Here is a 21,533-nt window from a genome sequence, read left to right as displayed (position 1 = left end):
TTTAACCAAAAAAAAACACTCTTGAAACTTTGGTATACCAATTATGACTTCAAAAAATAGCCTTAAAACTCATAATTAACCCAAAACTAAAAATCTTTTAGAGTTTATATATGTGATTTTAGGTGTTTTCAAAATAAAAAAAATATTTAATTTTAATTCCTTTTATTATATAAAATTATTTAATCCAAAAATTAATTATTTTAGTATCTGAATCATTTTCAACAATAACTTTTTTTCTCTTGACAAGAATTCAGCGACATTCTCTTTTTTTTCCATCGAAAAAAGATGAAAAATGAAAATAATGGTACCAAATATAATGTTTAAAAATTACAAGGATTGGTTAACTTAATAGCTGAAAAAAAAAGGGGTTAAAATGAACTTTAAAAATAAATTACAGAGCCCCATCTATGTTACCCTTTTATTTTACATAAATCATTTTTTTTTTCAATTCAATCTTTATAGAAAAAAAATTAAAAATTGAATTGAATTTTTTAAAAAATTTTGCTATTACAATTTATAGTGAATTGTGTGAATTATAAGAGGGTGAACATTTAAAAATAAAAACTACAGTAAAAAAACCACACTCTTTATGTATTCTGTTAATTAAATTAGTGAAAATGTGAATCATATTTCACTTGATTCGATTCCTTTTTCTGTTAAGAAAAGTTTTTTAAACCTGACTCCAGTTTATAACTCTATCTAGACTTCAAGTCATAGGTTAAGTTTATGCGAGCCGATCCAAGCCAACACCGTACACTATTAAAAGATAAGTTAGTTTGAATTAACTTAATAAACTTATTTTTTAATTATAAAATTAAGATAATTTAATAAAAAAATAAATTAAAAATAGCTGCAAAACCATTTAAAAAAAATATAACATCATATAACACTATTAAAAAAAGATATTAAATCTTTTTAATTTTTTAAATTCATAATATATAGATCATTATAAAAAATCACTACATATTAAAAAATTACAAAAATCAATCTAATGAAACATAAAAAAATGACTCAAAAGCCATTACACAAAAAATCCAAAAAACAGCAATTAAAAAACTGAGTGTTAAGATTGCGAGAAAAAATAAAGGGGCAGCAATGAATTTTTAAATTCGAATTTAAGTTGAAAATAATAAAAAAAAACTAATACACAGTTAACTTGGATTAAAAGATAAACTAAAAATAGTAAATGTTTTATTAAAAAAAATAGGAATTAAATTAAAAACACCAATACATGATTAAAAAAATAAACATCTAGAATTTTTTTAATATGTTTTTTCACATACAAAAAATTTTAAAAATAAATCAAAAAACCTATAAACACGTACAATTATATAAATTACAAACAAATTCTTAAGTGAATTAAAAAAATAGAAGCCATCAATGATATTTAATATTTCAATATAGGTTATTTAACCAGTTGTGTTTGATTAATGTATTTATGAAAATCAAATTATAATAAAAATTAACATACACATAAAATTTATTTGAATAAAACAAAAGGAAAAAAAATATTTATACAGGGCTACATATTTTAAAAATAAGTTTCATCAATATAAAATATATATATATATATAAGAAAATTAAATGGCTTTTTACCCAAAAGAAACACCCTTAAAACTTTGTTTAACCAATTATTACTTCAAAAAATAGTCTTAAAACTCATAATTAACCCAAAACTAAAAATAAAAAAATGCTTAATTCGAACTTCTCTCATTATATAAAACTATTTAATCTAAAAATTAATTATTTTAGTGTCCGGAATCATCTTTAATAATAACTTTCTTTTTCTTAACAGAAATTCAGTGACATCCTCTCTCCTCTCCATAAAAAAAAAAACTAAAAACTAAAAATAATAATATCAAATATAATGTTTAAAAATTACAGGGATTGGTTAACTTAATAGCTGAAAAAAATAGAGGGCTAAAATAAACTTTAAAAATAAATTGCAGAACCGCTATCTATGTTACCCTTTTGTTTTACATAAATCATTTTATTTTCAATTCAATCCTCATAAAAAAAAAAAGGACACTAGTCTAATTGTACAAAAACAAATTGAGGATTAAATTGAATTTTTTTAAAAAAATTACTATTACAATTTATAGAGAATTGTGTGAATTATAAGAGGGTGACCATTTTTAAAAAAACTACAGTAAAAAAACCACACTCTTTATGTATTCTGTTAATTAAATTAGTGAAAATGTAAATCATATTTCACTTGATTCGATTCCTTTTTCTGTCAAGAAAAGTTTTTTAAACCTGACTCCAGTTTATAACTCTATCCAGACTTCAAGTAATAGGTTAAGTTAGCTAATATGAAACAATCAAGTTTTACGATTTCTCTTTAAAAAAAAATATTTAAGATAGAAGTCTTTTTAAAATAAATAAAAAAGGTCAAATTACATTTTGACTTGTTCTTCTTTCTCTTAATCTAACCCGAGCCAGCTACCTAATTGACATGTTTAATAACATTACTTTAAACGCTTCGAACGCCATTGTTGCAATTGAATCTTTAATTGATAAGATTACATTAAATAACAACTTGATTATCGATTAATAATGCTTTTAAGACGTTCAAACCCATAAGAAAAGGCAATAATTCCTTTGATTTCAGACGTGATCAAGCAAATGGATGAGCCATAGGTTGCCAATAAAGACCATTTGTGCTTTGTGGGACGCTATCATAATAATTGCAATCAAAATCAATCAATATTATTTCTTTCCAGAAAGCAGAAAAAATAAATAAATAAATAAACATTTGGCCATGATATCATAGCGAGAAACAAGATGGAGGGATGTGTCCCTTGCAAATAATAATTTCATATGCTTTATTATCTTCTTTGTCCTAATCTCGAGAGTTGATACATCATAAAATATATTTATTTATTACTTTTTGAGTTTAAATCTTAAAATTAAATTCCTTTTAATGAACAGGGACGAGTTTAAGATTATTTAGGATGGGATTTGGTATTGGTTAATATACAAACTAGTTCAAAAATATCTTTTATTGTTAAAAAAAAAAAACCTTGATTTTTGAGTTTGAACTTTAAAATTAATATCCAAAAACTATGAATTTTTTTGAGCTTGACTTGAAGCTTTTGTGGTCGATTAATTGATTAAAGAGATGGTTGAAAATGGATGGATCAACCCACTTCCTTAGCACCTTCCAATTGTTTAAGAAGTCAAATTTATAACCTTTTTTGAGCTATACTTTCCGTGCTTTCTAAAACTATCTTCCCTGCCAATGGCTTTGCTGACACGTAACCAACTTGATTCTCGCTTGCTCTTTTAGGTTCTTCTGACTTGGGAGGAAATAGCATAAGCATGTCGTCGATGTGTTTAGCAAACGGTGGCTTGCTAAAGGACCTAAAAAAATAAAGTTATGAGTCAAATTGCTGAGTTAGCATAATAAATTTATTATCTAAATTATGAAGTTGAGTTAATCTTATAAAATAATAAAATAATAATATTTAATTATCAACAATTCAAATATAATAAGATGAAATTAAAAGAAAAATAGTAAAAAAAACATCAAAAAAATTAAACACCAACAAATCTAGATAAGATCGTCAAAACTCATAAGTCAGATTATGCAAATAAGATAAATTTATAAAAAATAAAAAATAAAAATATGAAGCTCATTTATCGAGAAAACAAAAGGCTAAAGGGTTGAGCTAAGAAAATATTCAATGTTAAAAAATAGCATAAGAAAAAAAATATATGTGAGTTAACTTGGGCAAAATCGTCATACACGTGATCTAAGTTATGAAACTTGTATAACATCATAGAAAGAAAAGTAAAAAAAATCATAAAGCACAAACTTCTACAAACTTAATATCGAAGAATAAAATCAAAAAATAAAATCAAGTTAACATTTCATACTCGTATTCCAGGTCATAAGATCGAGATCACCAAACTAAAAAGAATTGTAAAGCTTAAATCCAAACCAACTTAATGTTGAATGATAAAATTAAAAAAAAAATCAATTATATAAAAACAATCTAAAGAAAAAATAAATTAAAATAATGATGACAAAATAAAACGAAACAAAATTCTAAAATGCTAGCATTTTATTCAACTCAATCTTAAAAGATTTTATACCCGAACACGCACAATATTTAACTTTTTTTCAGTGTTTTTTTTTCAATTAACAATTACTCTTCAAAAAAACATAAACATGTGCCTTATGAATTTAACAGGTTATAAGGGAATTCACATTCATCCCATCACAAGCACTTACAGGGTTTAGTGACCTCTACATCAAGATAATGATGTATTTAAGCATGAGTATACCCACTAAAAAAAGCTTTACGAAGCTATTTGTTGTTACCTAGTTAGAGGATGATTCCACGTAGGAATACTTGAAAAGATAAAATAAATGATGAGGTTCTTAAAGCAATCTTATGTGAAGTCTTATATGCCATTATCATTTCATCATGTCGAGCTTTAGAATTATTTCTAATTAAGTTTTGAATGTTGAGTATTAAAGTTTTCTTGATTGATTCTACTTGTCCATATTATGTGATTATTTTACTTCTAAAAGAGAGTTATGAATTTAGATAACTATGTAAATTATATTAAGGTAAAAAATATAAAAATATACTTATGTTACGTATGTAATTTTGATATGGCATGTTTCGTTATAAAAATGATAACATTGTTTCCATTCAAATAGTAATAAGTACATAATATAGGTTTATGGTTTCATATTACAACTAGTGGAAGGAAAAATAAAAGGTTCTTAAGTTGCTTTTCAGTTTACGCAATGAGTCATTTGACATTCTGTCTAAATTGTTCTCTTTAGTAAAGTTCTATTTATTTGCTCTGTCACTCTATTTTGCTATGGAGTGTATGCTAATATGAACTGTTTTTTATACCTTCTTATTGATAAAGATTATTAAATTCATCATCGGCATATTTTCCTCCATTATCTGTCCTTAAACACATAATTTATCAACCTAAGTTTTTTTGTTAAAAGCTTAGTAATCCATCATGTTATGCCCAATGCTTTTAGCATGATAATCACACTTCTTTGCATGTTTATGCCAACTAAAAATCAAATTCAATCAAGAAAAAGATTAAATAAACAAATATTAATCAAAATAATAAGAAGTATGATATAAAAATTAATTAAAATAAAATACTAAAGGATAAAATTGAATTAAAAAATCAAAAAAGAATTCAAATCTAATACCATGTGCTACAAGTACCAACCTATTTTCCCTGCCTATTTATCCCAGTCCTTTTATTTGTCTTGATTTTAATTTTGATCCTGGAATACTTAATTGTTTTAAATTAGTCAAATTTTGTTTTATTTTGCTAAATTGTGCACAAAAAAATATCCTTAACATTTTAAAATCTCAGTATCAAGGCAATAAAAAACAAATCTAAGTAAAAGCCAACAAAAAAGGTTTAAATTGAAAAAAAAGACCTAGATAAGAAAAAGGACTTGAACTTCCTTTTGCTTGTGCAAATCAATCCTTAACTTTGAAAAAAAAGAGTTGAAACAGCTATAATTACTTTAGATATATTAAATTATTATTATTATTATTATTTGCAAAATAGAGAATTAACTGAGTAATTAAGTATTTTCTTGACACCTTAAGAGCTCTATATACATGCATAAAAAATTAATCACCAAGACCAATTGCAAATCATAACAGTATCAAAAGACCAAATAAAAAAATAATATTATAGGTTTAAAGTAAATTTGTTCTAAAACAAATTCAAGCGATTTTTATGGACATAATTTGATGAGAGTTAAAGATTATTGTCTATAGATAAAAATGTGAAGTGACATTTTGTTTCATGCCTTATTGGTTAGAAATGTTCAAATTTTAACTTGAGTGTTTACGAGGAAGAAAATTTTTTTAAAGCTTTCATTTTGCAATAATAAAGCATGTCCATAGTTTCTTGAAAAGCTTATTTCACATAGAAAAATATTATTTATCATTCAAATTGTTTATTTTTAATTAGAAATGACTTTATGAAACATGAGCTTTAGCTATTATTTATGAAAGAAAAGAATATTTGTTAGCTCAAAATGTGTTTAATTAATTTCAAAACTAAGAATCACAAATGCTCGTTTCTAGATCGTTTTTTGGTCAAGGGATTCCTACATCTAATGATTGACTTTGTAAAATGATATGTCGTTCTCTTGGTGTCGGGCTTACACATTTTGTCTTTGTTTTCTTTCTTTTTTTAGTTTTGAGCACCATTATCATATTTGTTATTTTGCAAGACATGCTCAAATTTTTGAATTCTTTAAATTTTTCAAGATCATAGCGTTGTTTAGGAACATTTGATCATTAAGGATCATTTTGTGTATTTTTGTAGTCAGATTGCTTTTCTAATTCTTAACTTGCCTCTAGTGTGGAGGGAGTGATCTTAGTCAAGGTTCATTCTTAAAAAACTTACCAAGCTCAATAGGGATCACATAGAGATATTTTTTTAGGCTATGTTTGTTTACCAAAAATTAATTTTCAGAAAACTACTTTTCAAACTTTCATGTGTTTGTTCGTCATTAAAAAAATTGATCAATGGAAAACACTTTCCAGTCAAATGAAAATTTAGCTTGATTTTTCAAAAAAGTGTTTTCCTTTTATTTTGAGCAGAAAATATTTTTTAGAAGTTGTGAAAAATTTAGAAATGTCATATTATTTGTTAATTATACCAAATTTGGTACTCAAACTTTTAATTGCTATTTATTTTTTTTGAATATTTTTTTTCCATTTCATCCCTTAGAATTTAATTTTTATATTAATTTTACTTTTTATTTTTATAATTGTTATTTGCTTTTCCCTTATCATTTTTTAATTGAAAATTTTTATCTATCAAATGTGGTCCTTATTCTTTTGATTGTTAGTTATTTTATTTCAAATAATTTATGAAATGTTAATTATTATTATTTTAATTTCTTTATCTTTTAATTTTTTTATTTTTTAGATTTATTCTCTATTATTTTGATAATTATTTATTTTATTTGAGATAATTTATGATATTATATTTTTTTTAATTTCCTTCATGTTCTACTTTTTAATTTTTAAGATTTGTTTCTTATTATTTTAATAAACTTAAAAAAAATAAAACATTAATAAGTTATTTTCCAACTCATTTTCCATGACATAATCAAACATTGAAGAGTATTTTCTAACTTATTTTACATTACACTACCAAACATTGGAAAATAATTCGCTTTTCCAGAATTTATTTTCTCGGAATTCACTTTCCAAAAAAAATTACTTTTCAGCAAACAAGTGGGGTCTTGTGTCATGAGAGGATTATCAAAAATAGTCTTTTCTCATTTCAAATACATGCATTTAAGAGTACAACACATAGGTGATTTTTGTATTGAGAGGTGGTAACATAACCAGCCTTTTTAGGGTCTTTAGGGAGAAAGAAAATCTACAGTGACCAAACAACAAGTCGTCAAGCCCTTTTTATTTTTTGTTTTTATTTTTTGGACTTATTAAAGCAATGTCATTTTGAACCAAAACAAAATATTTTAACCAAAATACGTCGTCTTATTTAAATGAAACTACTCCATTTTGATAACCTTTTTGTCAATTAGGTACCTAAAAATAAGATTTAACCAAAAGTTAAATTAGTCTTTGATATCTTGATTTCACCTATATTTACCTTATAACTTTTAATTTTATGTAATTTCACCTTGTTAAACTCAAACACCAAACTCGAAGTTCAATATTTTTTTCATCCTGGTTCTTGGTTTTTAATTTATGCAAATTAATTCCCAAATGACATTTAACTTTCAACTTTTAATTTTTTTTAATTTAGCCCCCCAATTTCAAATCTTCAAGTCTCACATGTTTTAAAAGTTGATCCTTAATTCTGAATTTCTTTAATTTGGTTTTTAATTGACTTTCAAATTTTGATTTTCTTGTAATTTCATCTCTAATTATAACTAATTAAGTTCGTAAAAATTAAATCTAGTTCTCTAAAATTCTAATATTTTCAAATAAGTTGAAACAATAGCTTTCAAAGTGGCGTTCAAGTTTTCTCATTAGCCCCTCCATCTCTAGATGATGTGTATATCCAAAAAATCTTAGATCTAACACTAGCGATTTTTTTTCTCTTTCCTCCTTGATTTCTATAATTGACCATCCAAATTTTCAAAACAACTTTTAAATTTGTTTCTTACATATCTCTTCATTATTGTTTTTTTTATTATTTATTTTATTTAAAATAATTGTTAAATTTAATTTTTTTTCAATTTCATCCTTTTATGGTTTCTTCACTTATGAAATTTAGTTTTTATTCTTTTAAATTTAATTTTTTATTTCAAATAATTTTAATTTTAAATTTTATTACAATTTTATCCTCTTTCATTTTTTTCTATCAAATTTTGATCTCTATATTTTTAAATTTTAAGTTATTTTTTCAATATTATTAAATCTTTTTTATCATAATATAAAACAGTATCGTAATATGATCCATTCATCAAAGCTGAAAACCACTTGAAGTGGGTCTGGTTAGGTAGATGGATGTAATCCAGAAATGAAGTCGAAAGTTGAAGGCAACTCTTGCCTGCATTTTTCAACTCCTAGGTGTTAGGTTACTGGGAGTAGGTTTGGCCTTGTTCATTAAGAAGGTGAAACAACGCCAGCGAATATTTTGTCCTCGATGGGCACGCTATTCAAGAACAGTTCTAGGGCTGCCTTGCCGATACCAGGGATAAAACCTTAAATTTGTTTTTTTTTAACATGTTGATTGGGTATGTATTAAAATATATTAAATTAATATTAATTATATATCATTATAATCGTGAGGAATAGAAACTTCGATTCAATTAACGTGAGGGAGGGAAAAAATAAGAAATTTAATATTATAAAATAATATAAATATATTATTAAATTTTATTTAATAATTCAAGGTTTTTAATAGTTTTTTCCCATAATATTAAAATTTTAATAATTAAATAATTATAATTTTCAATCTTATTATCTTGTATCCAAATTAAAATTTATTAATAATGGTAAGACAATATAAATCTATATAAGTTTAAAGTTTAAAAATTTTCTACCTAAAATTATAATATTTTTTAGTTTTATTTAATATGTTAAAAATTTATTTTATAATGTAGTAAATGTTGTTTTTTAAAGTGTATTTTTAAAAAATGTATTAAAATAATTTTATTTTTATTTTTTTTAAATTTAATTGATATGTAATGAAAAGATTTAAAAAAATAAAAAAATAATATTTTTTTAAAACATGACTGTACTGTAATTTGAAAGAGTACCAGGCCCCTGGTTGAAAGATTTTTACGACACTCAATTGTCAACGATGACATTTCCATGTGTTTCCTCTTGATTTCATGTCCCACGACATTAATGTGTTTTAATTAAATTAATTATTACGTCCCTTTCTTTTATCATTAGCTGACAGAGTGGAATGGAAAGGTAGGGACAGTATTGTCAATTTACACTATAATATTAGTTTTTTAAAATACTATTATTTTCTACGACTTTGGGAGGCTTGCCAACCACAAGATGTGACGCTTGGCGTGACGTCTACTCGTCCTTTCACCGGACCTTGCCACGTCGCTTGCAGCCACTAGCAAATTCAGGAGCAGCCTCCTCCACGCTCTCTCAGAAACACTCACGTGTCAATCAGCACCGAACTAAAGCCAGAGATCCCTTGCCGCGTGTCATTAAAAAGGTCGCTACCGCAGCTTGATCCCCATGGTCAGTCGTGCAGGATAATTTTCCCCTAGCCGGGTCCCACAAAAAAGGTGGCCGTGGTGGGGCTCAGCGGGCTCCATGATTTGAAAAACAGTGAACCCATTTAAAAATATTAAAAAGCGAGAAAATGTTTGGATGGCATAACCTTAAAAACAAAAAAAAAAGTTAATTTTAATATTAATTGGTTTGATTATTTTATAAGAGTTTAACAGAGATAATATTATTTTTTAATCATATAAAAAAATAGAGATTGAGTTTGTTAAGAACTCTTCTTCTATTCGTTTGATTTTTATTTTTTAAAAAATCAAAGGTTGTTTTAGATTTGAAAGGTTTTGAAAATATTTTATGTGAAAAAAAAAATAGATGTTAGGAGTGCACGAAAGGTGTTTAGAAATATTAAAAAAAGGCTCCCGAGAGAAAGCCTCATTTGAGATCCTGTATTTGTTTCTAATCGGCACATGGGATCATATTGAAAAAAGTCAACAACAAAAAGTATTTGGGCCATGAAAGTCAAAATTCCACCATTGGAGAATATCTGGGTGAAGGTGCTCCGTTTGACTGGAGAAGAGGATGGATGGAGGGTTTTTTGCTTTGAGTTTCTGCTCGCAAAAGAGGCCCAATATCGTTAAGGTACTCTTGAAGTCATATGTCTCTGACTTTGAAAAGGCCCAACTTTTGCACTCAGTGTGACCTCTCTCCTCTCTTTTTTTTTCTTTTTTTTTAAGAAACAAGAAATAATGTGTTCAGAAAACAATTTGAGCAATGTATAAAAATGTATTTGTTAGCTTTATTTTAAACTTTAATTGAAAACTTTATATAACAATATTATACAACATTGTTATCAGTTTCTATTACGATTATCTGGAAAAAAAGTTCCACTCGATACATTAGAATTAAGTTCTACAACAAACAATTTCTAGAAATAATTACCTACACCACCATAAAATTGAAATACACCGAAGAGATATTTTTATCAATGTAAAAGTGGTGTTTTTATTGGTAAAAATATCATCAATAAATTTATTGGAGGAACTATATCATCAGTTAGTATTGTGTGAGTGATTTTACATGTACTATAATTTTATCATTGATTTAAACATTGATAAATAGGCCAACAAAATATTATTATTAGTAAAAAATATGCAATTATTGATTTTTGTTAGTTTATTAGTCGGTAAATATTACTAATAAAATCATTAACTGATAAATTATCGGTAATATATCATATTTTTTTTATAGATAACCACCACTATTATTATCATAAATAAATAATTATTATTACCACTATTACTAACATTATTATTACTAATATTTTTAATATAATTATTACTATTACTACCATTATTATTACAAGAACTATAATTATCATTATTAATATTATTATCATCACTATTGTTGTTGAAATAACAAAAACCATAAAAAATTTAAGGCAAAGAAAATAAATAAGAAATCAAAAGTGGAAAGACCAAATAAAAAAATAGTATATATACAAATTAGAATTGAATAATTAAATTGTAAAAAAATAAAGCCTTAACAAAAGAGAAAAAAGAGTAAAATCAAATCTAAAATGATGGATTTTAAACACCAACAAAATAAAAAAAAAACAAATAGATATATAAACATCAGGGTCAAAATCAAAAGAAAAGAAATTTGAAGGGTTAATATAAAAACATGGAGGATCAAACATGATTTTCTAGGACAAAAAGAAAGAAAAAAGAGAAAGATATTGGCGACTCGTCAAAGGTCCACCGAGAGGAGGATGAAACAAATATAATGATGCAGCAAAATCAATTATTTGACGAGCATCAACAATTTCTTATGTTTTTTTATTTTTTTAAAAAAAACACCATCCTACCCTCACGGAATCTAAGTATTATTATATAAAAAAAAATCATTTTACAAGTTCGAATTAGCCCATCAGTCAAGCTTTAAAAAATTTGAATCTAAGGTAATATAATAATTATAATATAGCTAAAAAATAAAATACCATAAAAGACTCCGAACCATAATCAACTATTATTTGCTTTTAAGAGCAACAAAATCACTTAAATGGGCAAAAGATTAATTAAAAGATCAAGACACCCCTTAACAAATCACAAATGACAAATAAATCAAAGGAAAGGACGTACCACCCTTAAAAAAACACTTCGATGAAATTTTTTTCAAGAGTAAAACCATCCATTCAGCATTATAATCCATAATGAACAAAGTGTGTGTGTGTGTATCCTACTTGTTAACTATTTAAGTGACAACGTCAAGCTTCAATTCCAATTTTTAATAATACTGTGACTGAGGTGATGATAACTATTACTTTTCTTCCTATCATCTTAAAGAAATTGTTGAGTAGTTAAGAAGATTTTTATTTTTTTTACTATACCCCATATATATAATTTCATTTCAAACTTTAGTTTTATAAAAACTAAAATATTTTTATTTATTTTGCATGTAAAATTTCATCTCACAATAATTTTAATCAATCATTTATTTTTTAAAATCACAATTAAAAATATTTTTCTTAAATCTATTTATTAACCATAAAATTTATTACAATATCAAATATTCATTTCATTATATGTGAAAGTAGCGGTGTGAAGCTACAACTACTGATCAACTGCATTATGATGGTGGTTTCGAGCTTTTTCACAAGAATCTTTCAAGGTAACATGGGGGGGTGACGCCAGACAGGTCTTCTTGGTGACCTTCGGATCCAAGACATAACCCAAGTCAAGTTCTATGTTGAACGAGGATGAAAACCAATCCAGTCAAATTCAATCAAACTTAATCGCTAGGTCAACCTATGAAACAATGACACAGTTAAAACCAAGATGAGACTCAATTTGACTTTAAAAAATCAAAACAATGCTGTTTTAAGTTTTTTTAAAAATAATCTTTAAATGACTCGTTCTCCATTGATTAACCCAACCTATTCACCCAACCTGTAACCCTGAATCTTGGATTGAGCCAGGTTTTATATCTATGTCTCGGTGAGGATGTTAGCTTATTCAGCTGAAAGACAATTTCCGAATTTCATGGAATGCCCAAAGTCAGTTCCAGTTGGAAATCCCAATCACAGATTAATGTCCCTATTATCAAACACTGCATCTCCATCGTACTCTTGTTAGAATAATAGGGATCAAACACTGCATTTCCATCGTACTCTTGTTAATAGGGAAAACTCTTTCCGGTTCATTTTCTTCTGGTCACTGAGCCATATGGTGAGGAACGTGCAATTTATAAAAGAAGCAAGATACTGGCCTTGTTAAAATAAATTTTTTTAAAAAATAAATTTCAGAAAAATAAATTTTAAGAAAATAAATTATTTTTTAATATTTAATAATATAATAAAAAATAAATTAAAAAATATTTTTCAATATTTAGTTATATCATGAAAAATAAGCTGGAAAATAACTTATTAATATTTTATTTTTTTCAAGTTTATTAAAATAATGAGGAACAAATCTTACAAATTAAAAAGTTAAATAAGAATAAAATTAAAAAAAATAATAATTTATCCCAAATAAAATAAATAAAAATAAAAATAATAAAAATCAAATCTAACAAATAAAAAAATTGAAAGATAAAGAAATTAAAATAATAATAATAACTATTTAATAAATTATTTCAAATAAAATAAATAGCAATAAAAAAAATAAAGAATAAATTTAATAGATAAAAAATTTCAATTAAAAAATAATAAGAAAAAAACAAATAATAATTATAAAAATAAAGACCAAAATTTAATATAAAAATTAAATTATAAGGAATGAAATTAAAAAATAAATATTTAAAATAAAATATATATAACGAGCAAAAATGTTGAAAATCAAATTTCATATAATCAGCAAATAATATGATATTTTTATAATTTTTAGAAAGTATTTTCCATTTAAATTTTTTAGAAAAACATTTTTCTTAAAACTAAATCCTAAAAACTAAATCAAATTTTCTTTAACTAAAAAGTATTTTTTAAAATCAACTTTTCTAATAACAAATAAATATAAAAAAGTTTAAAAAATAAATTAAAAAAAAAACATTTTCTGCCAAACAAACACCCCTAAATCAATCATGCATTCTCCAAAGGATTTTTTTTAAAAAAAAATTAATCATGCACGGTGGTTACCAGATAGCCTTGCAGGAAAGCGGGCAAAAGGAATGTTATGCAGGCAGTAACATCAATTTTAGAGTTTTTTTTTTGGGACCAAGAGCAATAAACCCACTGAGCTTCCACCAGGTAGTAATATTGACACTACGATATTCTTCCACTCAATTTTTTTTTTTATTCACGTTTAAATAATGAATCAAAGAAACCAAATTGTTCTCTCAATCATACAATCAATATAATCAAAATCAATAGGGAAAAAACCAGGAAATAATAAAATACCTGGTGCGATCAAGAGGCAAGCCTGACAAGAATCGTGCATTCTTAAACCAAACATATCATTTCTTTCTAACTTGTCCTCTAGTTCTCTCAACCATCAAATTATAAGACGGCGTAGGCACGGATAACCTCAATTACAGGTGCTCTACACATTGGACACTTCTCCCCACTTTGGACCAACTCATGAGCACATTTAGAGCATGTGCACATGTGCCCACACCTGTAACATGAAGATAGCCAAAAGAAAGGGAAAATGATGCGGCATCAGATAAAATATGCAATAAGTTCCATTCTTATCTGGCCCATCCATACCTCAAATCAATGTCAGATTTGTATGGTTCTGCAGTAATTTACCTGTACAGTAGGGAATCAATACTTCCATCACAACATATACAGCAAATGCCTTTCCTCACATGATCCCATTTAGTTCTGTCCTCAGGAGCACTGTCCTCACAAATCCCTACAATAAAGTAATGGTGTTTTTTTAATGGTCACCTCTGAAAAAAACAAATAAAATGATACGTACAATTTTAATGTTATAGTCCCATACGTACAATTGCCAAGGAACATATCCAATAAAAAATTACATGCATATACTAAAAATAATATTTTTCCCTCAGCATTGGTAGGTAAACAAGTCCAAATAGGACATTTTCATTGAGAAAGTAATGGAATGCAGAAACTATTTTCTTCCTGAAGCTAACTTAACAGGAATGATTTGTGTGGACCACACTAGAAGGAAAAATATCTATACAGACTGGACCGCAAACTGAAGCTATTTCCTCAAGCATTTGTCTCTAACGAATACAATGATTGACAAAAAGAAAAAAGGGGCAGAAATAGAAGAATTCAAATAAAGGCTCCACACCTGGTGAACCAGCAGAGCGATTCAAAGCAGCTGAAACTTCTTGTTGTATTGACCGTTGCAGCTCAAGTTGCATGTCCATGCAGGCTTCCAGCATCCTCTGCATGTTATTCATTCTTTGTTGTAGTCTAGCCATGTCAATCCTTAGATCACTAACAATGTCCCATTCCTGCATGATATCAAATCAATGTTTCAGTTGAAAAAGATATCGTTCTATGATTTATTTATTTATTTCCCAATAAAACATGTCAATTTGAACCGCATTAATTACTAGAAGCTAGCACTAGACATTTGCCTTCCTCAAATAAGCTGTATAAAAAATGTCACCTTGAAATAAATATTCAAAAGTAGTGTTTAGTGTATTTTGTAAACAGAAGTCCAGTTCCAAGAATCACTTGGTATAAGTGAACTCACGATTCCAAAGCGTGGATGCATGTCATGCTGTGGCCAAGTATAATGGCGTGACTCTTGATCCCAGAGCTGCTCAGCAGGGCGTATAGGCTGGGAAGGTAGATCAAGCGAAGGACTTTGAACAATATTCCCCTCACTCTCATTCTGATCCACAGTCTGCTGCTCCAGATCTTGTTCTGTTGATGCAGGAGTAGGTGCTGTTTGCAGTTCCCATTCAAGGGGAGCATGGCTTTGCCTTTCAACATATGAGCGTATCAATTGGTCAAGACTCTCACGGAAACCACTGCGAAGAAGTGTAGAGACGCTTCTCCTACCACATGAATAAAAAAACTTCTATAAATAATTTGATGACTCAAAATGGCTAAAACAATAGGCAATTCAGTGTAGAGCTTCGTGCCTGCTCAAGAGTTCCCTGAGCTCCATGCTGTATACGTTATCATCATCAGGAAAATAAAATGGATCCATCCTACCAACTGGTGCAGCTTCCTGATCAGAAGGCTCTGTTAGCCAACTATGCACAGCCTCTTGAAAACCATCATCCTCATGCCACACTTCAGAGGCCCCTTCTCTATCTTCATTTTCCGACCATTCATTAGCAGCAGTTTCATGTTGATGACCATCAATGTTATCTTGAATCCCATCTCCCCATTCTCCAGATGTTAGACTAGCTTCAAATGAGTGCTGCCCTTCAGTTTCCAGGAGCTGGTTCTGCCACTGTTCCAGTGGTGCAGCAGATTCTTGCCAATTTACACTTTCATTTGCAGTGGCTTCCAAATCAATCAAATGATTGGATAACAAGGGGATGGCACTTTCCCCCCTATCTGCCTCAGATTGTTGAGAAAATACTTCCATCGTAGATAGAAGCTGCATGTCTTCCTCAGCTTCACTTCCCACAGTTTCTTGGGATGATTCGTTATTAGTTCCTCCCCACCTGTGGTCACTAGCCTCTTCTCTGGTACCATCCCTCCTTTCAACAAATGCAATGTTGGCTAACTGTTGCCTGCCTCCCACATCAGAGTCTGAAACTTGCCTTGGCCCCTCTACTGAATGAGCAGTAAAGTTTTGCCCACTTGTTTCATCAATTATGTTATCTTCTATTTCAGTTCTCCCATCCAACAACCCAAGGCTACCAATTTCCTCAGTATTTGACTCGGTTTGTACATAAAATTCATCTATGACCTGTTGTGAGTTATTTGCTTCAATTTGTTCACTTCTATTACCATTCATGTCAGTGTTAGATGAGGTATCAGAGACATTGCTGCTTACTTGTCCATAAACAGAATGGTCCAGTCTTGAGAAAAATCCTTCCCTGCATGGAAAAAAGAGTTTACACGGCATTGTTAACAAATGTACAAATTTACTAGATTATAATCTGTCCAGAATTGTACAGTAGAAATAACAAATGCAATAACATGATGACATTAACAATCAGCACTTAGAATGGTCAAACCCAAAATAATCTGGAGAAAACCCAAGTTAATGAAAAACATGAAAGAGCCCCAGGAGCCATCAACAGTGAGTTCACAGCCACATTACTGAAGAAAAATCCAGAAACATATAAATGCCTGTTTTCCTTTTTATTCTTTTTTTTTTGGGGGGTGGAGGGGGATAAGCTATGGCATACAGATCCAATACCTCAGATCAGAAACGGTATGTCTTTGCCTCAATAAACCCAATTCACTTGCTGCCGGGGATGTAGGCCTCTCATCTTCAATGATCCTGTCATTTCGCAAGAACCTACCTCGAAGCAATGACTGCAAGACAAAAATTTCACAGCAACCATATTAGAAACACAAGAAAATGTCTCAAATAACTCATAAGCAGACATATCAATGATTGCATATCCATGTATTTACCGTAAGTAATTGACTTTACCAAGAAAAAATTATCAAAAGTGGAGAAAAAATAAATCATAAATGCAAGCATTCAATCAGCCTCTGTTAAAAAACTCTTCAAAACCCAGAATCTCCTACGATCAATCCTTATGTGGAACCATTAACTACTTAAACCTCAAATCTCTATCATCCCAATGCATTCAGCACCATTACGGATTAGAGATCAATTATTGTTTTCATTAATGGATAGTATGCAATCAAATAATAAACAAACAAGATTCATGCACATTGAAAATATCAACATTTAATAGCAGCTAACCTGAATGCGGTTTCGATGAGCGAATTTTGTTACAACGTGATGCTCCGACAGACCTTGCAGCTCACTTTGCCTCTCTCTCTCATGCTTCTTAAGCATATCAAGCAAAGCTTGTCTGCCACACAATCGACGAATACCCCTCCGAGTATTCTCAGCTTGGCCATCATTGTGGTTAACAGCCAATCCATCAAGAACTTGTTCAATTTGACCAGCAACTTCGGAACCTTGTTCTTCTCTACGATCAACACAAGCACCTCTCTGCTGGGTGTTCATTTGCACCCACTCCCTTATAATCCTTACTCTTTCCTGCTCAGTTTCACCAAGCCATTCAGCTCTAGAACCATTGTTCCTTCGGGAAATACTGGATGCGCATTCCCTTGCACCACTGTTCATCCATTCCCGAAAAATCTGCCTTACCCTCTCCCTTTCAACCTCTCCTAGATCAGAAGAATCCTCTTGTCCATTCTCTGATCCAATTAGACCAGGCGACCATTGTCCATACTCACTCTCCCCAACACTCCCACCCTCCGAAGAACCACTTTGACCATTACTGTGGATATCAGAAGCATCCACCCTCAATAGATCAGTACTCGATCCATCACTCTGATGTTGGACCAATCTATCACTAACCCTCCCTTGGACATGACTCACCACATGCTCATCCTCAAGCTCCTGCTGTATTTGCAGGTGGGACAATGTCCGGGTGCTTCTCCTCCCATTATCACCCCGTCTTCTCACTACTTCTGATTGAGATTCCCTGAGGAAGGAAGAATCAAGCACAGAAACATTGTGCAGACTAGCAACAGCCATTAATTCAAACTCGAAACTTAAAAAACAAAACCGCTCAAGCCATACGCTTAAAATGCTTGGAAAAAAAATTCCATCTATTTACAATAAAATCAGATCACCACACAAATTAAAATTCTATCAACAACCCTCAAATTCATCCTCTTCCTCGTCACCATCATCAATCTTCACTATGAAACCAAATGAAAACAATGTAATTAATGTAAACATCAAGTGACCTCCACATTAAACCACCCAATTTTCTAACCTCAACTCATCACAGGCGCACGCAACCCTTCATCTGCATCAAAATTGAATTTAAAAAAAAAAGAGTAAAATATGTCAGTCACAGTATTCTCATAAATACGTAAATCAAATTTAATACCTCAAAAAAAAAATCAGAATCCATAAGAAAGTTATTATAGTAATCCTCAGCCAGCTGAATCCAACAAGAACAGATTCCTATAAATCTATTCGCTTTCTAATCCGTTTGGTCGCCGAGAAAACGCAGGAAAATACAAGGAATTGAAAATCCACATCTTCAAATTTTTCATTCTTTGAAAAATAAAATACAAAACGCAAAAAATTCAAAAAGAAAAAAAGAAAACTCTTCTTTTTCATTCTTTTGATAAAACACCGTTACATTTCAAAATCAAACTAATCAGAAACAGATAAATCTAGAAAAAAAACGCCGGAGATGGCTGAAACGACGCACCGTTTATAGACAAGGCCGATTCCAGCAAGCGTCATAAGGAAGCTCTGTTAATTTCGAGGTAGAGGAAACAAAAGTCTAGAGAAAGACTGACTCGGACTGCAAGAGAGTTCTGGAGAGAGAGAAACGACAGTGTTTGTTTTGTTTCTTAGACAGGGGGGAGGAAGGAAGGAAGGTTCATTTTAATTGTAGACAACAAGTCGTAATTATAAATGGGTAAATTGCATTTTCATCCTTATAAATACATCACAGTTTCACTTCTACTCCTACATTCAAAGTTTCTAAATATCACCACCTTTCTTTGTAGTTTCTTGAAAGGTGGCACGCTTTATTGTTAATTTTGTGGTCCACTTAACTCTTTTATGTTTTATTTTATAAAAAAGTATATAATATTTATTTTATAAAAAAACAGGAGATTGTTATTTACTATCCATGCAATACATACCTTGTTGCTTATGATTTTTCCCTCCATTTTTCTATTATTGTTTTATGAAATTTTATTATTAACATTTTTTTGATAAATAATTTTTCTTTTTTAACTTTGATTATGGAGTTATGTTTCTTGTTTCAAGTGTTTTTGTGAGAATTTTTAAGGTATTTTATGATTGAGATAAAAAATAAAGGAAAACGAGAAAAATAAATAAAAAATATGGAATTTTAGTCTTTTTATGATTATTTTTTTTATTTTTTATTAGTGAAGAAAAAAGCTGAAATTTATAAAAGCAATAAGGGATACATGGTGGATATTAATCTATGGGAGGCTAAATGGAGCCACTAATAAAACTACAAGTACAAAAATATAGTTTACCCTAATAATGGGAAGGTGGACACGTCATGGGTTTCACATACTGCGCCCAATGCCCATAATTCTTGCCGTAACATTAACGTCTTTAAATATCTGAGCAATCACGACGCGACACGTTGCAAATATAACTTTCTCGCGAGGGTGTTGGCGGAAAATTCCAAATCTTAAATGTAACGGGAAGTGAGGAGAAAACAGGGACACAGTAAATAAACGACACCGGATTCAGGGTTCGCTTTTTACCTACCCCATTAACGGCGCCGTTCCATGTTTTCCCGTTTGGTAGTTGTGGAAGGGTAAGAGTGGAATTTGAAGAAATGGGAGGGATTTTTTTTGGTCCTGTCGAGTTGCACGTGCCGCCAAATAACCGTTTGAACGGCAATTCAAAAGAGTGACGTCATATTGGCTTTTTTTTAATTTTTCAAAGAAAAGTGAGGATGGAGCCTGAGTGGCGTATATATTCTGTCTCCATTAGGAGAATTTTAGATAATTTCTGTGGGAGATTTGATTGCACGTGTATTTTGTCAAAAAAGAAAAGCAAGTATATAATTAACCACATCATTATGTCCATCAAATTTGTACTTTCTTGCTAACGCTATATTAAACTCAAATTTTATCAAGTCACGATTCAAATATACACACACAATATTAAGAAAATAGGCTACAACGGTTTTTTTTTGTTAATATAGATATTTAAATTAATTTGTATTTATTTTAATTAATTTTTAAAATTTTTAAATTAATGATTATATAAAATGATCTTGAAAAAACTCAAACTCATGATAATTATAAAATAAACTTAAAATCTGGCCAATTAATTTATAACTCAAAATTTACGCTGTATTTTTTAAAAAATATATATAAGTTATGAATTTAATTTTTTTTGGATAAATTAAAGATTTAATGCATAATTATTATTTTTTCATGTAATCATATTATCTATATTAGCTCCTATTAATTAAAAAAAAATTGATGAATTTTTTAATATAATATATATATAAATTTTTGTAGCAATTATCATTCTTTCAAAGAAACAGTTATAATTTTAAGGGTTTGTGGTGAGAAGAGATTGAAAATGCCTTTTATTTTAATTATAATTTTAAAAGTATTTAATTAATTTATATTATAATTTTGCATGCATCCTACTAAAAACTTTTTTAAAAAACCTTGATTATAAAAAAACCTAAGATTTGTAATTTTTTAAATTTATTTTTTCAAATCACAATCATAAAACTTGCTATAACAGTAGACACACACTAAATCAGAATGTAAACTTGAATAATAATAATAATAATAATAATAATAATAATAATAGAACATGCATAGAAATACAACATAGAGTATATCTCGAATAGCAATGTGATAAATTAAAGTAAGTTTGTAATTAGTTCCCTTGTTTACTGTAAATGCTACTTGGAGCTCAATTTTTCGGCAAGTATTTATTTATAGTTTTTTTTTTATCAAGATATAGATTTTATTGGATTAAAAAATAAAAAATAAATGATTTCACAGTAGGATAGAGAATGGAGAGGGTTTATAAGCCCACCTTAAGGACATCCAAAATCATACAATGAATTTTTTATTTGGAAACTAAAGATTCGGAATTCATATCTAAAATGTAAAAAGTTACTTCACAAGTTGATAGCTAGATGACACCCTCTTTCCCAGAAATCTACCAATAGTTACATGCTAGTTATTTAACTTGATTTTTATCATGGTTAGATAATTTTTTT

General features: G+C 28.7%; 1 protein-coding gene across 2 annotated transcripts; it reads right to left on the bottom strand.

Moving 5' to 3' along the window:
- Positions 1-13,949: 13,949 nt before the first annotated feature.
- Positions 13,950-19,179, bottom strand: LOC105128360 (uncharacterized). Of its 2 annotated transcripts, XM_011029977.1 has the most exons (9): positions 19,002-19,179; positions 18,398-18,587; positions 17,504-18,359; positions 16,985-17,103; positions 15,747-16,658; positions 15,353-15,659; positions 14,942-15,107; positions 14,428-14,533; positions 13,950-14,293 (listed from the first exon to the last, which is right to left on the bottom strand). In XM_011029977.1, the coding sequence occupies exons 3-9, from the start codon at positions 18,308-18,310 to the stop codon at positions 14,176-14,178; spliced, it is 2,535 nt and encodes an 844-aa protein (XP_011028279.1). In that variant the 5' UTR covers positions 18,311-18,359; positions 18,398-18,587; positions 19,002-19,179; the 3' UTR covers positions 13,950-14,175. The 2 variants fall into 2 exon arrangements, with proteins under 2 accessions (XP_011028279.1, XP_011028278.1); XM_011029976.1 differs by having other exon boundaries at positions 17,504-18,587.
- Positions 19,180-21,533: the final 2,354 nt, after the last annotated feature.

Source organism: Populus euphratica, unplaced genomic scaffold (genome assembly GCF_000495115.2).
Source record: "Populus euphratica unplaced genomic scaffold, PopEup_1.0 scaffold14.1, whole genome shotgun sequence".
Classification (NCBI taxonomy): Eukaryota; Viridiplantae; Streptophyta; class Magnoliopsida; order Malpighiales; family Salicaceae; genus Populus; species Populus euphratica.
Note: the sequence above shows the minus strand (reverse complement) of the source record. Positions and strands in the feature narration are given on the sequence as shown.